Source organism: Cavia porcellus, unplaced genomic scaffold (genome assembly GCF_034190915.1).
Source record: "Cavia porcellus strain 051 isolate PalLab524CR breed Dunkin Hartley unplaced genomic scaffold, mCavPor4.1 scaffold_3, whole genome shotgun sequence".
In the NCBI taxonomy this organism is placed as follows: domain Eukaryota; kingdom Metazoa; phylum Chordata; class Mammalia; order Rodentia; family Caviidae; genus Cavia; species Cavia porcellus.
The window spans coordinates 62,983,651-63,011,614 of record NW_026947486.1 but is presented as its reverse complement, the minus strand read 5'-3'; the positions used below and the strand labels follow the sequence as shown (position 1 = coordinate 63,011,614).

At 34.2% G+C, this 27,964-nt stretch overlaps 1 protein-coding gene across 1 annotated transcript in view; it reads right to left on the bottom strand.

Annotated features, from left to right (window-relative positions):
- Positions 1-10,502: 10,502 nt before the first annotated feature.
- The window catches only part of Fam199x (family with sequence similarity 199, X-linked), a 28,366-nt gene continuing 10,904 nt past the window's right edge, over positions 10,503-27,964 (bottom strand). Inside the window, exons 3-6 of the mRNA XM_063246232.1 lie at positions 19,435-19,584; positions 18,964-19,125; positions 17,542-17,808; positions 10,503-16,374 (exon numbers count right to left, since the gene is read on the bottom strand). Coding sequence (XP_063102302.1) covers positions 16,204-16,374; positions 17,542-17,808; positions 18,964-19,125; positions 19,435-19,584 — 750 coding nt within the window. The 3' untranslated portion in view covers positions 10,503-16,203. The remainder of the gene's footprint in view (positions 16,375-17,541; positions 17,809-18,963; positions 19,126-19,434; positions 19,585-27,964) is intronic.

The window sequence follows — 27,964 nt, the reverse complement described above, 5'->3', positions numbered from 1 at the left end:
GAGGGGGGGCTCACAGAAAATTTTGATCATATCACTGTCTTTTACTTATCACTGTTCTGTTGCCCTTCAACTATGAAAAGTAGAGCCTACAGAGTGACACAAATGTTGCTGGTTGTTCTGCAGTGTTTGTTCTTGTGTTTAGGTTGCATAAGTTTAAGACAATTTAACTAATCTATAGTACTATATTAAGAGGAAGTAATGGAATGGCGTGTTTGTCTCTAGTCTGTCCTAGAAACTGTAAGCTTTTAAACAAGGATTCCAGTAAATGAATCTTAAGTGCAGGAATGATCTGTGATGGAATTTCAGTTCTGTAGCAGATTGGTGGTCAGAAGAGGGAACTACAGAGAGATGAGTATAGAGAGAAAAGAGATTAAGGAAAACTGTAGCAATTTTGCTGATATGATGACAACTCAATTTCTTTATTTTTTGTGGTGCTAGAGACTACACCCAAGGCAACAGATGAATGCTGCACCATTGAGTTATACCCCCAGCCCAATAGACTCAATGTCTATGTGGCTATCTGGAAATAACCCTCTCAAGGAATTAGTGGGTACTGCTGGGCAATATTCCTTTTTTAGCTTGAAACCCCTAGCCTAAAAAGCATCTTGTTCCTCGGAAGTGCTTTGTGACCATAACTTTGCTTCCAAGAATCCAGTTATACCTTGGCAAGGCCATAAACTTGCTCTACTGGATGTGGCTGGTTGTTGAACAGATATATTTAGTAGCTCTGATATTCTCTCTTCTTTTGTCTCTACAGGTATTAAGTTGAATGAGCTAAATAACAGTATTTGGCTTGATCTTTTTTTTTTTTTTTTTTTTTTTTTTTTTGTCTTTTTGAGACGGGGTCTCGCTGCAGTTCAGGCTGGCCTTGAGCTCACTTTGTAGCCCAGGCTGGTCTCAAACTCGCAAGGATCCTCTCACCTCAACCTCAACCTCAACCTCCCAGATGCTAGGATTACAGGATTACAGGAGAGCCACCACTCCCACCTTGCATAAATAACAGTATTTGGATGAAAAAGATTTATACCTTTTTAACAATCACAAATGGCCTTGCCTAAAGGAAAAATCAGTTTAACTTCAAAAGCAATGATAACAGACAATCATTACTATGGGTTTAACAAGTATGTGCAAAGTACCTATTTTTGTATAAAGCACTATCCTCTAAACTGTTTCTTTGCCCTATCACATCTCTTTTCCAGTATTAAATGGCTGCTTCCTAATCTTGTCTTTTAGGTCAAGGCTTAAATTTCTTCTCTTCAATATTCCCCAGTCTAGAGTGACCTGTTTGCCAATCACTCTCCATTATATTACCTGATTTTATCTTCTTCATACAACATTTTGAGTATCAGGAGTTATCCTATTTGTTTCTTTAATCCTTACTTCTCCCAATTCTTTCCTCCCTTCTGTGCTCTTTCTTCTCCTACCCCTAGAAAGTAAGCTCTAGGAAAATAAGTTGACCTTGTATGTCTTGCTTATTTCTGTCCCAATGAATAGTCACTCAAAAAAACAACTTCTGTGAGTTTTCTCCTTTGCTTGTAGCCCTTAGTATCTTGGCCCCCAAAAGTTTGAAATGTTTTGTACACGCACACACACCATTTCACAATTGATTTCAATGGCTGGCTGTCCAAATTCCTAGTTTACCACTACTGGAGTAGAAATACTGCTGGACACATTTCTAAATAATATATAATATTCACAGCAATCTGAGTGATTTGTTCGGCATCATTGTGCTAAAAAGTGGATGAGAAAGGAATGGTAAACCATTCTTTTGATTCCAAAGTCTAAACAGCAAAACAAAGAATGGCAGTATAGCATCCTGCATGTTGCATGATGAAAGTTGGCTAATGCATTTCATTCCATGTGTATCATTTAATAATTTTGATTTTATTGTTTTTGAGACAATCTCTTGATATATAGTTTAACCTGCTCTTGACCTCACTTTGTGGTCCAGGCTGGTCTTGAACTCATGGCATCCTTCTGCTTTAGTCTCCTAAATTTATGACTAAAGGTATGTACAACCACACCTGGCAGATAAACATATCATTTAATGTTAATTCAAGTATTATAGGAAAAGCAAATAAAAAACCCTTTGGGTTCTATATTTGAGAAAGAAATTCTTCAAGATAAAGATGACCAATGTATTTGTTTCAGAAAAATAAACTGAAATAATTGGCTTCTGTACAGTAAAGAACTCATTTGTGCCACTTTCCCATTCTTATTAGCATTGCCTTGAAACTCTAATTGTCTCTTGCCTAAATCTATCTCTACAAATTCTATTCTGTAAAATAAGGTAAGGCTTATTAGTCTTTTTTGATACTGAGAATTGATTCCAGGGACACTGTAAATAGTTTTATCCCCAACCCTTTTTTATTTTTTATTGTGAGAAAGGGTCTCACTAAGTTGTACAAGATGGGTTTAAATTTGTGATCCCCCTGCCTTAGTCTCCCAGAGTGCTAGGATTATAGGTATATACCACCATACTTGGCTGATCCCTCTTCCTAAAGCAACAGTGGGCTCATTATCCTTCTTCGAATTCTTCAAAGTGCTTTGCTATTTCCTTTGATCCACGTTTCTCTACCACCACCCCATTTCTCTGTTCCGTTTCAAAACAGTTGCCTCTATACTGTCTACATTTCCTTATTTTTCACTTTTGCTTTAATCCATTTCATAGTGGCTTCTACCCCTCAGCATTCCACAAAAACTGCTTTTTTTTCCCCTCTGAGGTCACCAGTGATCTCCATTTTGTCAAATGTGATTGCCTATATTCCTGTGTCTTCACTGTATTCCACATAGTTTTATACTCCCTCTTTCTAGAAATGCTAGACATACATCTTCCTCTTTTGACTTCTCTTCCTCTCTCCAGTAACAAAAGACCAATGTCTCAAGTCTTAGGTTTAAGAAAAACTTCTCTGTCTGTAGTAGATCCCTATGTCAGTAGTGGTGAATCTATAGCATTCACGTCACAGTGGGCTGTTTGTATTATTTAAAGTTCTAAAAAGTTTTCCATGTGATCTTGCCCTATGTGATCTAGTCCAGTCCCATTTTGAAATAGTACCTTTATATTATCCTAAAATTATATCTTTCAACCACACCATTCCTGAGCTTCAGCTTCCTACTCTGATTATCTGATATTCCCACTTGGATACCCTAAATTCAACATGTCAAAAACAAAACTTTGTTTCTCATACTACATGATTCTTATCCTAGTTTTGCTGATCTTATAAAATGTTATCTATGTATAGCACTATCATACTCATCCAAATTACCATCATTTTTTGCTTAGACTATGACAATGGCTTCCTCTTGTTTTTAGTTTAATATCACAATATATTTCCCATAGAGCAACAAGTATAGTCCTATATCTGAACATGTAACCAAGCACCCATCTTAAATCTCGCCAACTATACACACAAAGGTTTTACATATAGGAGAAGGAACATAAATTATAAGATTGCTAAGTCATCACTAAGGATTTTTGCATGTCTCACTATTTCTAAAACTTGGTTAATTTGTACAGCTTCATAGGTCCTATATTGCCTCACACATTTACAGGCCTGCAAGTGTTTTCTGTCATGGGCAAAGTCTTAGGATTTGTGAGCCAAATATTCTCTGTTGTATGTTCTTAAATTTGCTGCTGTAGCACGAAGACAGCCATCGGCAATAAAGTAATGCATATAACTGTGTTCCAGCAAACATTTACTTGCCCCCAAAAGGTAGCAAGCTGGGTTTGGCTTACAGGCAGTAGATTGCTTATCTCTGACTAAATGTTCTGAAGAGGGCAGGGAGATAGTGTGAATGCTACACCTGCCCTAAGAGGGATGAGTGTTAGTCTCCTTACAATATAAGGGAGGAAAGAGGCTTGCTTCTCCCCATCCACCATCAGCTTTTACTCTTGCTGCTTTTGCTGTCTTCCACCACTGCAAACAGTTGCCCCTCTGCCATGCCTGTCTGCCTTATAGACAGCTGATTATGGACTGAAACCTCCACAAACTGTGAGCTAAATAAACCTTTCCTTCATTTTGGTTGTCTAGTATTTTGTCTCAGCAACAGAGAAAAATAACCATGGCAGTTGTCTTTTGTGAAACTCTGAAAACCAATTTAAGAAAATGTAAGTTGGTGAGACAGAGACAAGACTATGTGATTTGTTTTTCATGTATCCCAAGTGCCAAATACAGAGTATGCATTTAACAAGTATTGCTGAATAAGTGAATTTGGAAACCAGGATCTGGGTTTTCCTCTGTAGGATGAGAAAAGATAAAATAGAAGGTTGTTTCCCTGCACATTGACCAAATTATGTATTAGTTATCTGCTTCTGCTTAAGTTCTCCCAAAGTTCAGCAAAATATATATTTTATTACATATATATTTTGTATATCTTATGTATATATTACTCTCTCTCTCTCTCTCTCTATATATATATATATATATATATACATATGTATATATATATGTATATATATGTATATATGTATGTATGTATATATTTCTCTCTCTATATATATATATATATACATATATATATATATGTGGGTGCGGCACTCACACACACACACACATATATATATATGTATATATATATGTATATATATATATATATATAGAGAGAGTAATATATACATACATACATATATACGTATATACATACATATATATATATATATATATATATATATATATATATATTACAATTTCTGGGTTAGGAATCTAAACACAACTTGGATACACAATCTCAGCGTTTCTCATAAGATTTCAGTCATTTCAAACCTGCACTGTGAAGGATGCTATTCCTACCTCACTCATGTATGGATCAATGGATACTGGTTAAAAATCTCCCTTCGCCGTTGTGAGTGTGGATGCTGTCATTCTGGAACATGGTACTCTGTGCTTTCTCCTCAAAGCAAAGCCTTTCACTTTTGCAGTTCTGAGGCTGCAAAGGGTGGAGACATGCTGCTTCTTGTGATGCCCTCAGACCATCTTTTGTAGTCTCCTATTCCTTTTCAGCAATCAAGATCTCCTCAGCTCTATCTTTGCAGGCCACAGCTTTACTGGAGCTTCCTTTCTGGACAGTCTCACATTTTAAATCATCCTGCTGGGTTTTTTTGCTCTTGATTCTCAACATAAACCTGGCTAAAATTCACCAACAATGTCATGCCAAAACTGCAATATTCAAATGCCTTCGAATTTCTTCTGCAAGATTAATTATTCCATCACCCTTAATCTTAATCTCAGGCAAAATCTCTGGACACGAGCAAAATGCAGAAACTTTTTGTCAAGACATAACATACATCTCTGGAGTCCAACAGCCAATGCAGTCCTTCATCCCGGCAGAAACCTCCCAAGCCTGGTCTTTACTGGCAGGATTTCTATTAGCCTTCTCAGCTCTGACTAGAACCTTCCATACAGAACAGCCTAAGGCATTCCAGCTCTTTTTTACACAATCTCTGAACCTCTGTAAACTCTTCCAAGAAGACATTCCCAAAGGCTCTTGAACCACATGGTCAGGTATAGTCAGAGCAAGGACCTCACTTCTCTGGTACCAAATTGTGTCTTGGTTACTTTTGTTGTGGTGGAAGACAGCAAAAGCAGCAAGAGCAAAAGAGGTAGGAGCAAATCTCTTTTCTTCCCTTATATTGTATGCTGGCTAGCTGGCCTACAGTGGGTGCGGCACTCACACACACTCAATCTCAGCACTGGAAAATGAACCAATCATGAGCTCTCAATTCAACTATCTTTCAAAAACCCACCCTCCATTGACTGCATGAGGCTTTGGGGGGACATCCAGACATAAACCATAGCAATAACCAAAAGTATAAGTCTGTGGATTTATACTAATGTTAGTGGCTAAATGATACAAAGCTTCCATACAGAAGCATTCCATATAATACATTTAAGATACTCCACTCTTCGCATGTGCTTATTAAAATGGATTGGTTGGCTCCAGTTGTAGCTCAGTGGGAGGGTGCCTACTTAGCATGTATAAAGTCTTGATTCAATTCCCAAAACAAGCAAACAAACCACAAACTACTGTGACCCACCCACATAATTTACTATTCAGTGAGTCTGGGATAGGGCTCAAGAATTTGTACCCATTAGAAGTTCTCAGATGATGCTAATTTGCCAGCCCAAATGCTAGGACCAGACCTATAAAAACCATTATACAATTTGGTATGCAAATCTATACCAAAATCTTAAAGTGATTCCTCCCAATCTCTTAATACAAGTTGTGCAAGTGTACAAACTGTTGAGCATTGGTGGTGCATGGCTATAATCCCCCACACTCTAGGAAGCTGGGATAGGAGGATCACAATTTCAAGCATGACCCTGTATCAAAATAAAAAATAAAAATGCCTGGGAATGAAGCTCAGTACAAAGAACTTGGGTTCAATATCTAGTTACCCCACCAAAAAAGGTACAAGATGCTAAGAAATGTAGTTGCACAATAACAAGTAGTGTGATATAGTAGAAAGCTCTACAGCTCCAGCAACTTGAATTTTTATCCTTAATTTGTCATCATCCAACAATATAACCTAAACACTTAATCCTCTCCTAGTCTGAAGTTTCACATCTTTTAAATAAGGAGATAATGAATAAATAAAAAAGCATGTAGTTCTCAAGTTTCTAGTTTATCAACTATTTCTGATATATCATTTGATAAACAATTCTATAATACCTAACCCAATATTTTTAAAGCATAAGTGGAAGGTATTTCTCTAGAATATAATTGTGAATAAAAACCCTTATTTTTAAATCTAGGCCAAAACTCAGATATAATATTTATATTTCATGACATCATGATTCAACCAGACTAATTATATTTGTCAAAATAATTCAGAAACTTTTCTTTACTAGATATCAAAACAAGTTGTTAGTGTATACATAAAATCTCATTACTTTAAAAATCCCACCATATTGACCAAAACCAGTGATTTCCAGGATTTTCATCCACTTTAACCACCAGACTCCATCAAATGACCCTTAATTATTTCCAAATATCAAAGTTGCCCTAGAAAGAGTCTTTGTTATTGTGTGAAAGGCAAGTGACTTGAGACCTTGATATGACATTGAATTTTGCCTGAAAAACACATCACAAACAAAAATTTGAACAATTTTTATCCTTAGACTCTAGATTAGAAAACTTGTGATCTAGAAAGATAAAAATATACCATTTAGAGAATTCAAACAAAAAGAGAAAATTAAAAAAACTTTTAAAACCAACTATTCTGAAGGAAATAAATGTATAATGAGAAAAGTACTGGACTTGGAATTTGAAAAGGCACTCTCAAGATTTGAATTTCAGGGTGGGCCTGTAGCTCAGTGGTAACATGCATGAGGTCCTGGATTAAGTCCCCTGCCCTGAAAAACAAAAACAAAAACAAAAATAACATTTGGTTGTGATACTAACTGTTCTTGGGCAAAGAAATTATTCTCCTTTTAGCGTGAATTTCTTCATTTACAAAATGAAAGGAAAAAGGGACTGCACTACATCAATAGTTCTCAGAACTTGTTCAATGGATAAGCAGCACCAGCATCATATAGAAAGTTCTTAAAAATGCAATTTTTCAAGCCAGCCCAAAATCTCCAGATCCCCAAAGCCACTATCAGTGCTTTCATTAGCTTCCTGGGAATTCTGATGCACTACTCAATGCTGGAAACTATTAAACTGTATAATCTCCAAAATTCCTTCAAGCTCTCAAACTATGATTTAACTGGAAAGCATAACTTTGGTAAAACACAAAACAAAAACCAATACCAGTTACATCTTTAAGAAAACATTTAAATATTTAAGGGATAAAATTTTATTTTTCCTTTTATCCCCTCCATAATATGCTCGCAGATTTTTATAAATGTATCAAAAGCTGTGCCATTTAGGCCAATTTTGACTTAAAATAACTATTGGGCCCAAGGACAGATGAAACACCAAGTATTTGCTTCAACTTCACATTTGCTTCCATTCCTTCTCCAGCTACCCAAGTTATTCCATGGCTTTAGTAACAAAATATGGATATTTTAATCTAAAACCAATGAGTTAAGTGTTCAAAACACAATCAGGACTTTCCAATCAATAATAAAAATATTCTATGTTAATGTCAGCAAAATATAGAATTATTTTGAAATAACACAATTAGAGGCTGGGGATGTAGCTCAGCAACACAGTACTGGCAAAAAGAAGGACCTGAATTCAATTCCCAGTACCAAAATAAAAACAAACATACACTAGTAGTTATGATTTTGACATCAAATAAACAAAACTGATATTAAAGAACCATTTGAGAGGTATGATCTTTGGAGGAACCGTTTTGGAGGTATGATGGTATTAAATATAGTACAGGATTATCTTATCTTTCAAAAATTACATACTGAAATATTTCAAAATAAAATTCTGTAACCTAAGTTTAGCTTTACTATCATAAGGTGAGGTGAGGGAGTAGGTGGTGAGGGTAATACAAACAAGAGTGCTGTGGAGAAGAGTTGAAGTACATGTGGGTATGTGTGAATTCATTTTTTATATAAATTCATTTTATTGTTCTCCCTACTTGAATTTTTAATATTACAAAGTTGAAAACATATAAACACAGTTATCTGGTATTTTTATAAGAAACACAAAACTGTAAAAAGTCTGACAGGATCCTTGTGACCAGTGGAATGTTAAACATATTATATACTCACATGATATTCTACCTATTATCAATCTATTACTAAGAAACATGGATAATATAAACATCCCATTTACTGAGATCCAAGCTGATGGTGTGAGGGTGCAAGACTAGCAGATCCAAGTAGTGATGTGGTTCTCACGCTACAAGAATTAATGAAGAAACAACCTGAGGCAGTTTCTGAAATCTATACTTCTATTTATTTGTAATTATAGTTTAATAAACTAGTCTTTAAAAATGTGTGTACGCACCTCTTCATTATAGATATCATTTACACCTGTTTTTATATCAAAGGATGAACATAGAGAAAACTGCATGAGGACAGTACTCTTTACAGTAACAACTGAGAAACTGAGGCTTGAGGTACAGCTCATTGGTAGATCTTGTGCTCAGCATCCACTACACTGTGTCAATCCCTAGCACCAACACACACACACACACACACACACACACACACTCTTGAGAAAATGCAACAAATTTCCCATATTATTTACACAGTAAATCTTTTTCATAGTCAACTGAAATGATTAGTACTTGAGAAATTCCTCCATTGTTACCAAGTTCCTAACTTTGCCAGTGGGTTTAACAAAGAACAAAAAGAAATAGTTTGCTATCCCTTTTAAGCCACCTACAACAGATAACTGTGTGTGGGAAGCCACTGATTCCTATTCTCTAGTAAAATAAAGATAATAGCCACTACACAAACCATCAAGCTTCTAGAGCAGTACTATTCAACCGAATTTTCAGTGATAACGGGAATGTTTCATCTCCTCTGCTTTTTAAATACAGAAACTGTCCTTTAGACAACCATATGTGGCTACTGAGCATTTGAAGCACTACTAATGCACAGGAACAAAATTTCAAGTTTTATTTAATTTTAAATGATTTAAGTATGTGAGACACAACTCCAGTGACTCCCTTTGAATGCAAAACAATTACTGTGACTTTGATTTTTTGGAGATTCATTTCCTTATACTGATATGTAAAGAGCTGGCAAGGATATTTCCTTCTCTCTTCAATTGGTCTTAGCACTGCAAATAAGGCTAGCCCCGGTGCTGTACCCAACAGACAGTCCTGTTTCCTCGCAGTGTTCTCCATACAATACAGATATGTACCGCATATGAGCATGCAAGATGTTAGAGCAAATAGCTCCTGCAATGTCAACTAGGTATTGCCTCAAGGTAAGAGGCTATGACTTTCCAGGGCACAAGAGTTTACATATCAGAAACCAAAGTGATACCCCCCCCAAACAACTCCACTGCTACCTTAATTGGATTATGTAAATTGATCCTTCCTCATATCTTAATCTCTGCAATTTACAGAGATGCCAATCTTGCACTTGGCCAGCCAGCTCAAGTTACCAGGTAATTCCACCATCATCACTGTCACTTATCTCTGAGCCACCATGCTTCTTCACAAGACAATAAATTCTGAGAGAGGCCTAGGATCAAGGTCTTTGCATGTCCTCCACAAGGATTTGGCTGCCCTTAACTGTATGTCTTTGTTATCTTTACACTCACCTTGGGTTGCATTGGTGGTTTTAGATTGAAATTAATTTTCTGGGACTCCAATAATGTCTCAATGGAATTACAAATGTAACTTTGTGAATTGTGAGGAAAACTAAAAGGATTACAATATTTGGATGAATGAATTCTCTTACTTGGGTTTACAATAAAGTAGCTACATGTGACTAGTGGCTACTATAAGAACAATATAACTGTAGAATATTCAAAAGAAATACACATTAGGGGCACGGCATATAGCCCAATCACACAACTGTCTACAAGGTAAGTGTGAGGCTGTGACTTAGATCTCAATACCTTAAAACATACACACACATTAGACACAATTTCACTTGATATCTAATTCACATTTATTAAAAATTGAAGGATACAGAAAAGCATAAGACTGGCTTCATTAAACAAGCTTAATTAACCTTTGACTATTAAATGAAAATATTTAATACCACAAAAGGAATTTTGAGAAAAAAGATCTGTTAACTTCTAAAAAAAAAAAAAAAAAAAGCAGCTATAACCTTTTTCAAAGGGGAGAACAATCACAGACCTCCCTCTAGTGGCGAGACAAAGCTGCTGCTGAACAGCTGAATTGTTCCTATATACACTAAACTGCCAGATATTTCTTTCACAAAATCTTAATTGAAAAAGATTCTAGAGTAATCTTTAAGAAATCTTAAGGAAATCAATTCTTTTTATCAACAAAAATAATGCCTAGCTTTCATTTATTATGAATATAAATCTCTTGAAATCTGATCTCTCAGAAAAAAACATTCTGCCAATGACATGGGAATTGAGGCTCTCAAATAAACACAATAAAACAAAATTCAAAAGTTTATGAAATCCTAACCAAACTGAGCAAAAGAAAAGAGGTTAACTTTTCTCTGCTGGTAAACAGTCTAGGATGAAGCATGAAAGGAGCTCATTAAGAAGTATAAAGAAGTAAGCAGCAGTGAGGTTTGTAGAAACTTGAGGTACAACAAAAGAACAATAAAAATGGTATGAGTTCTTAATAACTAAAATCACACTTCTCGTCCTGATATTCAATTAGCTCTGCCACGCAGCCAGTTTTAATTACAACCATACATACATATTTAAATTTATCTACTTTCAAGTACAAGAAGGAACTCAAAATACAAAGAAGCTGTGTTACGATTGTTATTCCCTCACAAATTCAGGAAAAACAGGCTTTATATACACTGTAGTAAGTACAGAATATACAGAAGACAGTTATATATTCAAAAGTGCATTAATATAGTAATACATTTAGCAGAAATACAGGAAAAATCCTGGTTAATGATCTATTACAGTATTTAAAACTACTTGACTCTCCAAACCACTTAACTTCCTACTTGCTTTGGTTATGATATTGATGCTACATAACTAATCTTTGAAACTAAAAAACAGACAAAAAACCCTCCAATGATTTGAAATTTTTAACCAGTTTTGAAATGTTTTACATATACTTGCATTTACTGTTATTATCTCTTTGATAGCAGTTCTATTATATTTCCAACACAGATTTAGAATGGATAGTACTTATTTCTAAATAAAAGTACACAGGAAATAAAATTCACCTACTACATGAACAGATATTATTTGCTCCTTTCTTAAAAGCCTCAGCCTGATTAACCTAACTCTAAAGTGTCAATTTTAATCCAAGAGGTCAGCTACTATAAGAGAGGAAGCAGCTCTACAAAACTAGTCATGGCTACAGGGCACTGTTCCTTGAATAGTAGGCATTAACTTGTCAATTTTACATAGGCAAATTGTAAAATGATTAATTTTATTAACTTTACATAATCAAATCAATCAGTTCTCTTTTTTTTCACCCCTTTCTCTCACTACAAAAAAGAATATATATTTCCACAGGCTCTACTGATCACAAACCTGTAACAGAAGAAATCTGACAGTAAAGAAAAAGTATTACATATTAAATACAGTGAAAACCAAACCAATGTTTCTGAGTCTGGCATAAACATTAAATTAAAATGTAATTTAAACATACTTTAAAAGATAGAGGGAGATGAAAAAATACAGTAATTTTAATATTTAAAAATAAAATTTTAGTGAGTCAGTTCAGATCTTCAGCTATACCATGCAACTTCCTTAATCTTAATAGCCAGTTAGGAGGTCAAATATGCTTCCACAATGAAGTAAATTTATGTTCCAATGAAATAAGACAAAGATTGTAAGGAATATTTTCCAGATACTATGCTAACAGAGATGCCTAGCTCAAAATATCTCTCAGGTGATTCTTATCCACTTTTATTATACCCACTTCATTTTTAAGATAAAATTTATCTTAGATTATCTGACTTAAAACTAATCCAGTTACCACAGTACACGTGCATACAAATATTTCCTAATAGTCCTTTTTGGGATTAATTTTACTTCTAATTAAACATGTTGAATGTCAGTGAACTCATCATCAACACTACTATTTAATGCAATTGAAATTTTTACTATCAAATACCCCAAGCTATAAACTGACTTTAAGTAGCCCCCATCAATTCCAAATAACCATCTTCTTGAAAATAGAAGAGCTAAAAGATTATCAAAGGAATGGAATGCAAATTAAATTAAGGATCTTAAGGTTTATGTTTTGATACTCTATTATTCTTAATTTAATGGTTTTGTTTACTGATATCCAAACACCATAGGCATTCCACAAAACAAATTTTAACATTCAGATTATTTTTAAATTTTGAAAAACCTGACATTCACAGAAAAGTACACAGTTCACCACCATTAAGGCACATGAGGCTACAGAGAGTAAACCATGAACAAAGAGTCTACCAAAAAACATTAAAACAAACCAAACTTCTATACTGTTTATGTACTAACCTTTTTGGCTTAAATACAAAGATATATGATAAATTTTACAAGTTTTAAAGCTCATCCTAGATACCTTTATACAATAATTTCTTGTAATTTATCCTTTATGAAGGGATTTAGCACTTTTAAAAACTAAATAAAATTAGTTGTCCATCCAATCTATAATAGAGTCACTGTTTTATATGTCACTTTCTGGGATTCATTTAGGAATGTCTAATTTATCCAAGGGACAAATGAACTGGACTAAATGGCTGGCATTCAATAAATTTCATTTCAAACAAAGTATTACTTTACTTTAAATTCTTGTTGAGACCAAACATGCTGGCCCTTTATATATCCCAATATACATTATAGTAAACGGCCTTGCTTTTATCAGTTGCAAAACTGTAGAAAAATACATGGCATATTATTTAACTGCAGGTTATACTTCTAAAAGCTATGGTAGGGGCTGACATACTATTAAAAGACCTCTAATAAGAGGTCTCTATATAAAATTAAGGAGACTTTATCACGACTTCAGTTAACAAGGTTTATTTTTAAAGAGACTTATTTGTCCCAATGCTAGTTCTCTACAGATGGGAATCAATGCAGGGCAAATACTACTTGCCTTTTTATTAATTGGTTAATTTTTGGTTTATATCTAAAAAGGAAAATACTGAGCTGGATTTAAAAGAAACTCAGAGATAGCAGATTGAATAAACTACTACTTACTCCAAAAATGATCCATCAAACTTATGAGGCATTAATGCACATAAAAATCATAGCAGAAGACAAAACATGTTTCTGTTGATGCCTCTTTGTGCTAATTTCTTTGTTGGAGGGATTAAGACTTTTGAATCTCTCTCTTAGATCATAAACAAACCCAAATTGCTTGATTTTATTCTTTTAACCAAAAGAATTTTCTCCAATTACCTCCAAATTAATTTTATAGGCTGGCTCTAATTTACACAACTGTAAAACTGTAGTGCACCCAAATTTATACAAAATTTCATGTCACACTTCTATGAGCAACAGAACCTTTGCCAATTTCAAAATATGCTTTGTGGCACTTTGGTAAACTTGTTCAATAGTAACTTAAGTTAAATGTAAGGTAGTAAGACTGTGATTGTTGGGAGAATAGAGGAATTGGTTTTAAATGACAGTACATTACAATCCTGTTTAGGATTTCCTTTTACTGATCACTGTCAAGTAAAAAAATTCTAAGTATTTGAGAGATAAAAATGCTATGCTGCAGTCTCCAAATGTGGCTTATTTTATTTGAAAAATAGGTAAAGAGAGGAGGCAATCACTTTGAGGGACTTTGCTTTTGCTAAAAGCAGGCAGAGAATTCAGATGTATTTTTACTTCTTTCCCTTTGAGCTCTTACTATACTCAAAAATCAAAACAAGGTTGACTCTATCCGCCTTCCTCTGAATATTCTGGGGTCTATCCCAAACTCTTTTTCAGCCATCTAAGCTGGCCAGGAATAGCAAAGAGGGGACAGAAGGAAAGCCAAAACAGCTGAAAAACACAAAGCTTTTACTTTTATTTTAATAAAACTTTAAATTCTGGCTTTAGTAGTCTTCAAAAGGTTACAACCATACCACAAACCTAAGCTAAGCAGCAATGTATTTCTGTCCTCAGTTTCAGTTCTTAAACCTTCCAGGAACTGAAATGAAATCAAAATTTACACATACCTGATTGTAAGCAAAGTTTAAAATTTTCTATCAAACAAGAGTTTAAATAGTTAATGTTTTTAACAAGTGAATGATTTTTTTTAAAAAGTAGAAATCAATGTAACTTCTGGATTCTAGAATTTAAAAAAATACTGACTACAACTCTTCCTACAGAACCATGATTACCTCCTAAACTTTATCCCACAATAAAAGCAAAACTTATGAATGTCACAAAGCAGCTTGATTGTCAGTAGTATCAATTTACATCTTCAACTCATGTGTATGTCTAAAGATGTGGTAGAAGAAAAGGAATCACTATTTCTAAATTAACAAGCTGTGAAAAACACTTAAAGAAGTTTCACAATTTCACAATTAAAATCAGTTTCATTAAAAATTCGTAAGGTGTCTTTTATATTTTTCACTCCTCTGTATACTTAGAGAAATTTACAGAGAATTTCAGCAGGATCCTAAAAGTATTGTTGGTTAACTCTGAACACTAACTTCTTCACATCCTTAAACATGTTATACTAAGTATTTAAAAATTAAAGCTGTGCTGGAATAAGAATAGGAAAAAGAATAAGGGAGCCAGGAAGACAAGGAGGAAGGTTAGGAAGGGAAGAGAGAGGGAGAGAGGGAGAGATTGAAATTTTCTATCTTTGAGATAATAGCCTAAAATTTCAGAAAGCAATAGAAAAGTAGAATTGACTGCTTTGCCTACATGACTTCTCTATTTGAATACTAATCAAAACAGCATAAGCCTAAAATTTAGACACTAGTAATATTATTTTCTCAGTAGTCATCACTTATAGAAAGGATTGATTTCACATAAAGTAGAAACAAAAAGAAAAACAAGTCGAACTGGAAAAAAGATTACAGCCTATTCTTATTCATTTGAATTAATAATGAATGCAAACAAAACTAAACCTAATGAAGGCACTATTGTAAACAGCAATCCATACCTCGCATATGTATAACCCTCATTCTGTCTCAAAAAAGATTTCTACCAGTGAGAATTATGCTATGGCCCTTTAGAAAAAGTAAACTAAGGAACTATAACATTAAGAACTGAATTATGATCTCGATCTGTCTGTCTCTCTCTCTCTCTCTTACACACACACACTCACACTGACATAATAAACTACAAGTCAGCAGTACCTTGAATATCTCCTAAACTGTAGAAGTACTAGTCTTTTAAAAAGCCCACTTAATCACCATAAGATTTCAACAGCCAAAAAATTAAACCAGTAGTTCTTAAGCAAGAATATGTATCAGAATAACCTGGCACTGGTTAACATAAAATTGTTGTATTCCTCGTCTGGTGTTTCTGATTCACTAAATCTGGAATGTGTCTCCACAGTACACATTCCTAACAATTTTTCATGTGACATTGAAGTTGCAGGTTCTGGAACCACCCTCTGACAACCACTAGTCTAAATAATTAATGGTACATCAGCAAAGCCCTAACCAAAATTTTGGTCAAGATGCATGTAAACCAATAAGGATAGACTAATGCTTAGAAAGAATGGTGATAAATTAATCCTTATTACATCAAAACATCAACATCTGCTTCATGGTCTTCCTCAGTCACTTTCAAGGACAGCACCTCTTCATTGAGGAAGAGCCCACTCAGCCTCTCTTTCCGGGCCTGCCTCTGCTCCTTCAGCTGCCTCTTGCGGAAGGCCTTCTGCTGTAATTTCCGCTGCTTGGATCGCTTCTGTCAAAGTAAAAGATTTTTGATCAGTAAAGCTTATTCATGAGTATATCCACACCCAAGTGAATCAAATTCTGAATTTTCTAAATTTTAAGACCTGTTCAAATTCCTCTACAGTATGATTCTCATGACAGTAAGTTAGTCAGTGGCTTTGATTTGAAAATGATTCAAGATTCCATTTTTATGATGTATGACGAGTGATTTTTCTGACCAGTCGCCGTACTTGATCATTTTAATTAGCTATGGATAGCTGATCCCTTTGAAGTCTTATATTTAAACCAAATTAAGGTACACTGATGTCATTGTAGTAAAAATAAATTTAATGAGACAACATGACACAGAAAAAGTAGAAGATACTGCCCAAATCTCTAATGCTTATATTAGTACCCAACAGTACTAACAACTTTTAAGTGACTGGGAAAAAAGCATGTGTATTTCATTAGAATTATAGTAGATTCTTCAATCATCATCACTGGTAAACTGAGGAATGACCACATATCTAGAGAAATCCCTCAGCAGCCAACAAAGCTGGCTATGCTTCTGCTACTGTACTAAAACCCAGGGAAGAAGAATCCCTGAGTTTCTTCAAGTCACTACTACATTCCTAAAGAGATTCTCTTTTTCTCTTTAAATTGTCAATGTATGGAATAGAAAGCATTTGCTAAGCCATAGGACTGTTCTATATACACTTATAACTTGTTTTTTTTTTTAAGTACCGTACAGTATAGTACTGTTAACTGTGAAAAAGTACAGAAATTACATAATGCAACATTACATTTTTGAACTAGCTATCAAGCAGCCTTCAAGATTAAAACATCAAGGGAACACACACAAAATATACAACACTTTTAAGAGCTAACAGACAGCAACATCAGCAACACAGCAAGATTTACTCAGCAGTGAGTTGCAGTCAGTATTGCTAGCTTGAGAGTTATACAGTGAAAGACACAAAAATCAGATAATATTGAATGCAATATCGTTGTAGGTCAAGAGTACTTTAAAGCTCTCAACCTAGAGTACTTTGTTCATCAGCACAGAATCCTGCTTATTCAATTAAACCCAAAACCCACAGGAATCTAAATAGCAGGACAATTTTTACTCTTCAAGAAATTTAAATGAAAGAATACAAATGTTAGTACTGAAAGATAAAGCTCTGATTAGACATTTTACTTTTGAATCTCGAATCCGCTCTGCTGCACTTGTAGACAGGTTGCTGTCACTGTGTGCTCGACTCATGTTGGCACTGGAGTTTGAAGCAGAGTTTCCAACACTGGACCCACTGCTGCTTGCAGAACTGACCATGCTGGCACTGCTGCTGCTGGCACTGGCACTGGCACCACTCACTCCACTGGTGCTTGCACAACTGAAGTTGCTTCTCTTCCAGGCCTCTCTTGCAGGTCGTTGACGAGGACTATGCTCCTTGATATAGTTTCTGACCTTGGGACACAGGGACAAAATCTGGTTACTGTTGTACCTTGATGTTCTAGCCTTAAGATGCTGGAGAGAAAAAAATTATATTGTCCTTAATTCAAAAGATTTTGTCAAAAGTAAAGCAGATGTACAAATGAGGTAGAATGAAAAGGCAAAACAAACCTAAATTTAGAAACAAACACCAGATTTAGACTACAAGAATATGTGGAAATAGAAACAACAAAATAAAAGAGGTGAAATGAAGTATTTGTTAGAAGTCTCTACTTAAGATGATTTAAATAAATTAATGATTATATCTATGGTTGGATTTTTTCCCTAAATTTTAGTTAGAAGCCAAAGGTACCTGTCTTCAAATGCAAAGCATCAACATACCACATTAATGAAAAATGGGTTGGCATGTAGAAAACTAGTCTATGTATGTTGAGAAATCAGAGAAAATCAGAGAAATCAGAGAAAATGGTCATAAATGATAAATGTAAAACAAAGCTAAGGTAGAACATAAAACCACAGGTACTCATTTAGGTATATACCAAGAAAAAGATACCAGCCAAAACCATAGTTAGCAAATATCAGAAATGTGTATATCAAATATGAATAGCAATCTGAATAGCAAAGTGAAAATTCAATAGGTTTTACCCTTGCCAAACTCAAGTACTTCGTAAGATTTATCAAGTAACCTCAGATGTTCATAAAAATATAGTTCTGATTTATTAGTACAATATTTCAATTCTGTCCATTTGTCTTTTATAAATTTAATCACAATAAATCTGTATCTTAGTCTAATCACTCCTTAAGTGACAGTTTCAAAGCCTATACAACTGAAGAGCAAGTTCTAGATCCACACTGACAAGGAAGGTACTGTAATGCCAAGTGAAATGTACATAAAAATTCTTGAAACAATGGACTCTCAAATATTACCTTGATATCTCTCCCTATCTCTCAACGTTGATAGGCAAACTCAGGGCCTCATGAATGCTAAGTAAATGTCCTATCACCAAGTTACACTCCCCATGTCTACCATCATTTTTGCAAATACTGTACTCACAATAGTGAATAGTGATTTTATTCTAATTCTCTATGTACATACATATCACTCAAGTTTACATTTTATAGCATATGATAATTTCCAGTAGGCATATACTATGCATTTACTGTACATACCTGTTTCAGTTTTTCATCTGTAAGACAGTTAAGTTCAATAATAAACTCACTGTCTGTAGGGGAGATTTGAGCAGAAGGATCAATGATTTTAATAATATCAAGTTGCTCCCGAAGACCCATCTCAGTACTGACTTTACGACTCAGATATTCAATATATTCCACCTATATAATGAAAAATTGAAACAAAAATATCAATATCTCTAATCTTTCAGGATGTAAATTATGTTTTACTTATCAGAAGTATTTAACACTGTTACCCATTTCCTGAAAAATAGTTAAAACAGAATTACTAAGCAATCCACATTTACTCTGGATTTATACAGGTAATAAACTGTGCTTCACACTCTCCTTTTCCATTGGGGAAGGTATTGGGGATCAAATTCAGGGCTTTGTGCTGGTAGGCTCTACCACTGAGCTACATCCTCAGTTGCCACATAGATGCTTTTATTTAAGAATGTACATTATCTTTACCTGCTCATCATTTGTCATTGCACTCCAAGGAAGCTCATCTAAATTCTGGTGCTTGTTTTTCTTTTTAGGAAGCAGGCAAGGTGAACTCGGAATACTTGGTATGACATCAGAAAGCACATCACTCCCACTAGCAATGTCACTGCCTGGCAACTTTATGAAAAAATAAGGGGAGAAAAGGGTAAGAAAAGCAAAAGTTTTAAAAATACATTTTAAATACCATGATATATTTCACACATTGCTTAAAAAGTTAATTTAATATAAAACTAATGGCAAATACAGAATCAAAAGATACTAATTCTGACCCATCTCATTTTATATATAAAGCAGCATCAATCTCTTCCTTTTATATATTCACTTATTCAATAAAATATGTTTTCCAAAAACTTAATATAAAAAATCAAGACTTTTCGCAGTCTTGGGGATTAGAACCAGAGTGTTTGCGCTAACTTACATCCTGCCCCCTTTTTAAAAAAGTTTTATTTTTATTAGTACATACTACATTACATAATGATTACACTCCTTATGCAGAGTTGGTACATGTACATGAAACATCTCAACTGTTTTTTTCCCTTTTCCCTCCCCTCCTTCTGCTTTCCATCTCTTGATCCCCTTCCTATTTAAACAAAATCTATCTCTCTACATCTTATTATTTTTTATTTTGTTCTTTATATTTTGTGTTTCTCATATAAGAAAAGCCTTGCAGTTATCTCAGCTTGTGTCTGATTTACTTTTGAAACAAGTCACTAAGTCACTAAATTGCCTAGTCTGGGTTAGTACTTGTGTTCTCAGTTTCTCAGTAGATTTACAGGCATGCACAACCATGTATGATCTGTTAAAAAGCTATTTAAGAGATAATCTTTATAAGGTTTTTAATTTGTAGTGCCAAAAACCAGGCCCACAGAGCATAATGACAAAGAAGTACTGGTCTCTTATGTTGAGAGACCTGAATGATATGCCATTATCTAGTTTTTTGCCTGTGCTAGATATACTGCCAACATAGAGACAAACACATCATGGTGCTAGTCTTCAAGTTGGTTACTAACCTCAAGACAATTAAAACAATTGAAAACATACTGTTGATATAAAACACTTCAAAGATCAGAAGATTATAAAAGAAAATGAGGAAATAAAAACAAGCCTAACAGAAAATCAAACCAGTTCAAAATGAGACAAACAGCAATACATGCAATTTTATATTGTCTACTTAAAAAGTGAATGGATTTCATTTTTAAAAGCTTTATTGACATATACCTGATAAAAAAAACCCACATCTTTAATGTTTGAAAGCTGATGTCTTTGGACATATGCAAACACTTATGAATTTACAACCATAATTAAAGTGAGGAGCATAATTGTTGTGAGTTGTATCTGGATGTACCCCTAAAGCCTCTTGCAGTAAAGACAGTCAAGCTTTTCAGAAGCGGTTAAATCTAGAGTTTGTGATTAATTCATGATTTAATGCTGGGATTAAGAGTGTGACTGCTATATCTGCCTTAGAGCGGGTAGCCTGCATAAAATATAAAGAACAAAGAGTCTTATATCTCTCTTCTCTGTTGTTGCTTTTGGTGTCTTCTGCCTCCATGAACTGTTACCCCATGCCATATGCCACCCTGCCCTGGAACCAGATGATCATGGACTAAAACCTCTACAAACTATGAACTAAATAAACCTTTCCACCTTCAATTTAAGGTATGGGGTATTTTGTCTCAGCAATGAGAGAATAGTAAAATAATAGCCATCACTTCCAAAATTTAGAATAGGCTGGGGATTTAGCTCAGCGGCATAAGCACCTGCCTTGCAAGCAGGCAGTCATGAGTTCGATCTCCAGTACCAATGAAAAGGAAAAAAGACCAAAAAAAATTTAGAATAGACTGTAATTTAAATAAATATATTTAAGATATTAATTACAAAAAATCTTTTCTTCTAAAGGAGCACTTAACAGCTTTCAAAGATACAGCTGCCATGTTTGTCTTAGTTACTTTCTCATCACTGAGATACAATATTTGACACCTACAACTGTAAGCAGGAAAGGTTTATTTTGGCTCACAGTTTGCAGAAGCTTCAGTACATAGTCAGTTGGCTCCAAGGCAAGGCAGCATGGCTGAGGAACATGGCAGAGGAGGAACTGCTCATGGTACAGTGACCAGAAGCAGAGAGAAAGAGCAAGGGAGGAGGGAAGGAGCTAGACCAGGCCATGTCCACTGTGACTCACCTTCCCAGACCATACCTAACCTCTCAACATCACATCCAGCCATAAACTAATCACTGTTAAGCATCATGCCTGCAAGATCCAATTACCTCCCAAAAGTCCCATCTATGAAAGCATAAGATTTGGAGGGCTAAGACAGAGGAAAGCCATTCAGGGCTTGGCACAGCAGAAGCAGAGAGTGATCAATGGAGGAAGGAAGAACACAGACCCTTCTGGTCTACACCACCAGTAACCCACCTCCTGCAACCAGGCTTCACTTTCCAACATCACATTTAGCTATAAAGTCATCAATGGTTACTAACCTCAAGACAATTAAAACAATTGAAAACATACTATTGATATAAAACACTTCAAAGATCAGAAGATTATAAAAGAAAATGAGAAAATATAAAGTTAATCTACTGATGAGTATCATCCCCCCACCCAATGAGCCAATCACTTCCCAAAAGTCTTAGTTTTCAGTACATGAGGCTTTGGAGGGTCGTTTAGATATAAAGCACAACAGTGTTTATGAAGTACAAAGTAGTGCCTTTTTTTTTTGTTGTTCTGCATAGCTCAAACTACATATCTGAAGTCTGGATAATTTTCTTAGGTTTTTGAAGTTAACCAGACAAAAAAGCTCTTAGCCACTAAAATTATTGAAATCATATATATTTGACAATAGACACAGAGGTCAAAGGAGTGTAACTCATAGGCCTTACACAAAAACTTCATATTCCACTTGGGAAGGCAACACAAAAATACACACATACTATTATACAATATAGTACATGACAATTGGTAAGTCTGAGATGACAGGTTACTGACATAAGTATTTGGCAATGGGTTAAAGTTGCAGGATTAAAGTATGAAAGAGCTACAGGGATTAGGTAGGCACCAGGGAGTCAGTAATATAAAAGGGATGAATGATGCCACAAAAACAAGATCAAAGGCTGGGCATGGTGGCACACACTTGTAATCTCAGAAGATGGGAAGCTGAGGCAAGAGGATCATTGTAAGTTTAAGGTCAGATGGGGCTACAAAGTAAGTTCAAGGTCTGTCTCAAACCCTGTCTCAAAGACTGAAAAAAATCCCCAGGATCAATTATTATACAGGATGACCATAAAATTCAAAAGTAAGTTGTCTAAATTAGAGACCATTATTTCTATATCTCTACAAGTAGCTATTACTCTTAAAAACCACATCTTCACTATGATAATCATTGACGAATCCAAATGTGCAAGTAATTTCTAACAATCTGTATGATTTCTTGTAAAAAATCTCATTAACTGATGATATTTGAATTGTTCATTCTTAGCCCTAATATTATTGATTCAATGTTGTAAAAGTATCATAGCCAAATGCACACTGGAAAGCAATTGGTTTTCCAGTCTTTGGTGGCAAAAAGAAAAGAGGAGAAAAAAGGAGAAAACAAAACAAAACAAAATAAAAACAACATATACTTTCAAAACAACAAAAATATTCATCAAAAGCTTTAGAGATATTCTTTACATAATATCTGCTAGGTGCTAAGTTATATGGTAGACACTTAAATTTGTAACTTTAGTTCTCAGAGGGTGAGGGGATTTAGAAATGAAATTAATGATCCTTTGTCTATTTTTTTCCGGGAAAAGTAAAATAGAATCAGTCTCCAATAAAAAGTAGTTAATAGCCATTGATTTCAAAAGGTGGATAAAAGGCATATAAATGAGATAAAATGTTGACACATAGATGACACTCAATAAAAAGGTATGAATTTTTCTTTTTTCTATCCCTTACCATGGATCTGGACCATTAAAAAAATGTAGCATAAACCCTTAGACAATGTCAAATGGTGGATGGGGATTAAAGGCATTAAAGGCATTCAAGGAAGGAGAATAATTTAAGTCACAGATAAAAAAACAAGATAAAGTAAAAAAAAACAACAGAATTACAATAGAACATCAGAGGTAGTTTTGAAGTTCAACAGAGGAGCCAAACATTGTCATATGACATACAGAAGTGGTACCATGACATTTTGCAAGCAGAAAAACTTGATAAACTGGCCTCTGGGGGAAAATCAGTTAAAAACCACTATGGAAATAAAACAATGATGGAAGATTTGAATTAGGATACTTGATCACTGTTTTGATCAAAGCCTGGACTAAAATAAGCAAAAACTGAAAGGAAAATGGGAACATATGAACATTTTTGAATGAAAAATAATTTGCAAAACTATTTCATAACTGAATGGTTAATAAGCAGTCAGATGTTGAGGCAAAGTGACAATATTTTGTGGTAATATAACCCACCCAGGATGATATTAATTAATATTTTCAATGGTTATATGAAGAGAACTGAAGTAATGTTACTAATCTTCTAGTTTAGCAGCTTAATTTTACAAAAATAGGGAAAAAGAAAAAATGATGTCTCAAGGTCATACAACCAGTGACAATGTAAAACAGGACCCAAGTTCAGTGCTTTTAACTATACAAGCAGTCTTCCTTTGGACACAGTTTGGAATGAGAGAAGAATGCAATGTGGGATATGGGCAGCCTAAAGCGATAAGGAAGATGTAATCATTTTTCACTATGCTGGAAAACGTGTCACAAGGCAGGATCTATTTTCTTAAGTGAAAATGCTATACTGAAAGTGGCATCACTGAACAAAAACTCAATACCAGACAAGAGGATAAAGCAGTAAATAATACAGTCATCCTAGTGGAAATGTTAGTAAATTGAATGTATGGGACTTAAGCAGCAGTTGTACGGCAGAATTAATTGCATAGACTCCTGTATATTTATTAGACCAGCAATTTTCCATTTCATAGTTGATAATGCATTTCAGAATAAAAATGCTTAATGGGTCCCATCATGTATTTTTCAGGGACAGCATTTAGTATACTTGGTTTATAACCAGTAATTGTGACACATAGGGAAAATTATATCAAAGCTCCACCATATTTTTTGCAGTATGTAGAATTTTATGCATAAGCTCATTGGTATAACACATTATGTATAATTTCAGATTGCACCTCTAGGTTTGAAACGTGACAGCTGAATTACTCTTTAAATTTTCTAAGCTTTCCTACTCAACAAGAGAAATAATTCTCAAGCTCTACAACTAGTCAAACACACCTTTAATAATAAAAGAGAACTGCAAGCAAAGAAAACTATCAGCAAAGCAAAACACTTTGATTCTACTTGAAATGTTATGAAGATTCTTCATTCTAAGGTTAAAATCATGCCTGATTAGTATCGTTCTTCCCAGAGATTCTATGAAACATTTATATTTACTCTAGTAGTAACTGAAACATCTATTAAAAATTTTAAACAGTTGCAGTTTTTAATCACAAAACAGGTGATAGGAACATTTCCACTATAGTGACTGATTTTTACTCTCTATTAATCCAAACATGTAATTTTTAATTATCCTCTTAATTACTGTTCATCATTAAAATGTCCCACAAAAGCAAGACAGCATTTTTTAACTTTCTGTATATTTAAAAGTATCCATGGTAGCAGTGTACCCATACTCCAATTTTATAAGTGAGAAAGCATGTTATGAAGGCAGGCCAACTGTTGTTCCACTGTCGTAGTCATATATATACATTAATAGTGAGTGGTGGGGATGGTTTTCCACACTAACAACTCATAAAGTAAGTGAAGAAGTCAGCAATTAAAAGTTAAAAAGTCTGCCACCTTGTAACAATATAGGTAAGTACTCTAAATAAATCATGGAAAATATGCCAAAAATACAATATTTCTTAGAATCATCAGGACTCTCATTACACTTTATTAAGAATTCCCACAGTCTGATTTAAACACGTACACTTAGAAAAATGAGGTACTAAAGAATAAAAAGCTATGTATACAAAAATAATCACTGTTGTTACCTAGAATAGGAAAAAGCTTGAAAAAGACGTTACTAAGACAATGGTTTCTCAAGATGTGGCACTTCCAATAGCAGGAACGTTATGCAATCATTAAGATATATTATGCAGATCATGTTTTTCATTACAAAATTTTGTCTACAGGAGGAACACTTCCTAACTCTATGAGGCCAATAGTACCGTGATACCAAAGCCAAATAAGAAAATCAGAGACCAGTATCTCTTATAATATAGAAGCAAAATTCCTTATCAAAATTCTATGAAACAGAAGGATTAAATACTATGACTAGGTAGGACTTATTCCAGGAATTCAAGGGTGGTTAAATATATGAAAATCAATTACTGCAACACTCCTAATTCTATTAGTAGATAGAAATTTACTCAATTTTCTTGACAGAATGAAGAAAGAAGCCTCTGACACTAAACAATGCAAAATATCACTGAAATAGATTAAAGATGCATAAAACCTATTCATCTCATTTGCATGAGTTGGAGTATTTAATATTGTTAAAATGGCATATTCCCCAAAGCAATTCAGAGTCAATGCAATTTCAATCAATATTCCAATGACCTTTTGCAGACATAAACAATCCAATCAAAATTCATACAGAATTGCAAGACCCTCCCCCCAAAAAGCCCAAAAACATTTATAAAAGAAAGGTAGGAGAACTCATACTTTCCAGTTTCACAATTTACTGCAAAACTATAATTAAAGTGTTATACTGGCATAAGGAAGAACACACATACTAAGGAGTAGAACTGAGAGTTTAAAAATAAAACCATATTCAACAAGGTGCCAAGATATTCAGTGAAGAAAAAAAGTTTTTCAACAAATGCTGCTTCAAAAATTAGATATCCACATTCAACGGAACAAATTTGTACAATCCCATCTCACATTGTAAACAAAAAGTAACACAAAATGCATCAAAGGCCTACATGTAAAAACGAAAAACTGAGAAGGAAATAGGTGAAAATCTTCATTATCCTGACTTAGACCATGTTTTTTAAATTGTGATAGCATAAGTACAATGAAGAAAAAGTAGACAAATTGGATTTTTCAAAATGAGAAACACTTGGATGTTAAAAGATACTTTCAAGTGAAAAGGCAATCCATGGGATGGGAAAGTGGATTTTCGTACATCATCATACATCTGAAAAAGGGTTACAAGATAGATTATAGAAAGACTGACTACAATTAAAAAGAACACAATTACAAAGTAGGCAAAAGATTTAAATAGTTGCTTATCAAATTAAGATATGCAAATTGTCAATAAGCACATAAAAAGATATTCAACACCACTAGTCATAAGAGAACTACAAACCAACATTAAAGTGAGACAGATACTACTTCACACCCAGTAGGATAGCTATAATCATGAAGTGCAGGCAAGGATGCAGAGAAATAAAAACTTTCATACATCGATGGAAAAAAATGTAAAATGGTACAGCCACTTTGGAAAATACACTGACAGTCCCTCAAAAAATTAATCACAAGTTATCATATGAGCTAGGATTCCAATCCTGAGATATAGCAAAGAGAATTAAAAATATGCATTCATAAGAAAACTCATAAGTGAATATCCAAAACAAATTACTAAAAATGGTGAAAAAGTGAAAATTACATAAATGTCCATCAGCTTATGAGTAGATAAACAAAATGTAGTTTTGTCCACATAGTGGAATATAATTCATCCATACAAAGGAACAAAGGACTATTGCATATTACAATGTGGATAAACCTTAAAAACATTATGCAGGGCTGGGGATATAACTCAGCAGCACAGGGCCTGCCTGGCAAGCATGAGGTCCTGAGTTCGATTTCCCCCCTCAAGAAAAGGAATGGCTGTCATTACGAATGAAATAAACCTAAGTGATAAATAATAAGAGTAACAGCTTTCCTAAACAAAACAACAACAACAATAACCAAAAAACATTATGCCAAGTGAGATAAGCCAGATCCAAAGGATCACATATTATAAGAGCCATTTACATAAAATATCCAGAATGATAAATCTATGGAGAATGTAGACTGGTTGTTAGTAAGTGATAGGAGCAGAAGGAAAAAGGGACTATGTGTTTACAGGTATGGGGTTCTTTTAGGAGTGACAAGTATCTTAGAATTAGTGACGAGGTTTATATAAAACTATTACTATCTTAATCTCTGAATTGTAAATTTTATAATGCTTAAGATGGTAAATTTTACTTTAAAAATCATAAAATGTCATCCAAGTGAAACTATACATAACACAAAATTTAAAATAGTACAAAACATAAAAATGGGTCATGATTTTTTTCTTTTTAAAGACTCATTTCAGTGTAGCATTGTTTATAACAAAAAATAAAGCCAATATAAAACCCCATTTGGAAACTAATTAAATAAATTATACATCTATAAAAAAACATATATTAGTTTTAAAAAAGCACAGGGCTAAACAGTGGATGAAATATGATCCTATTTATACATGCAAACA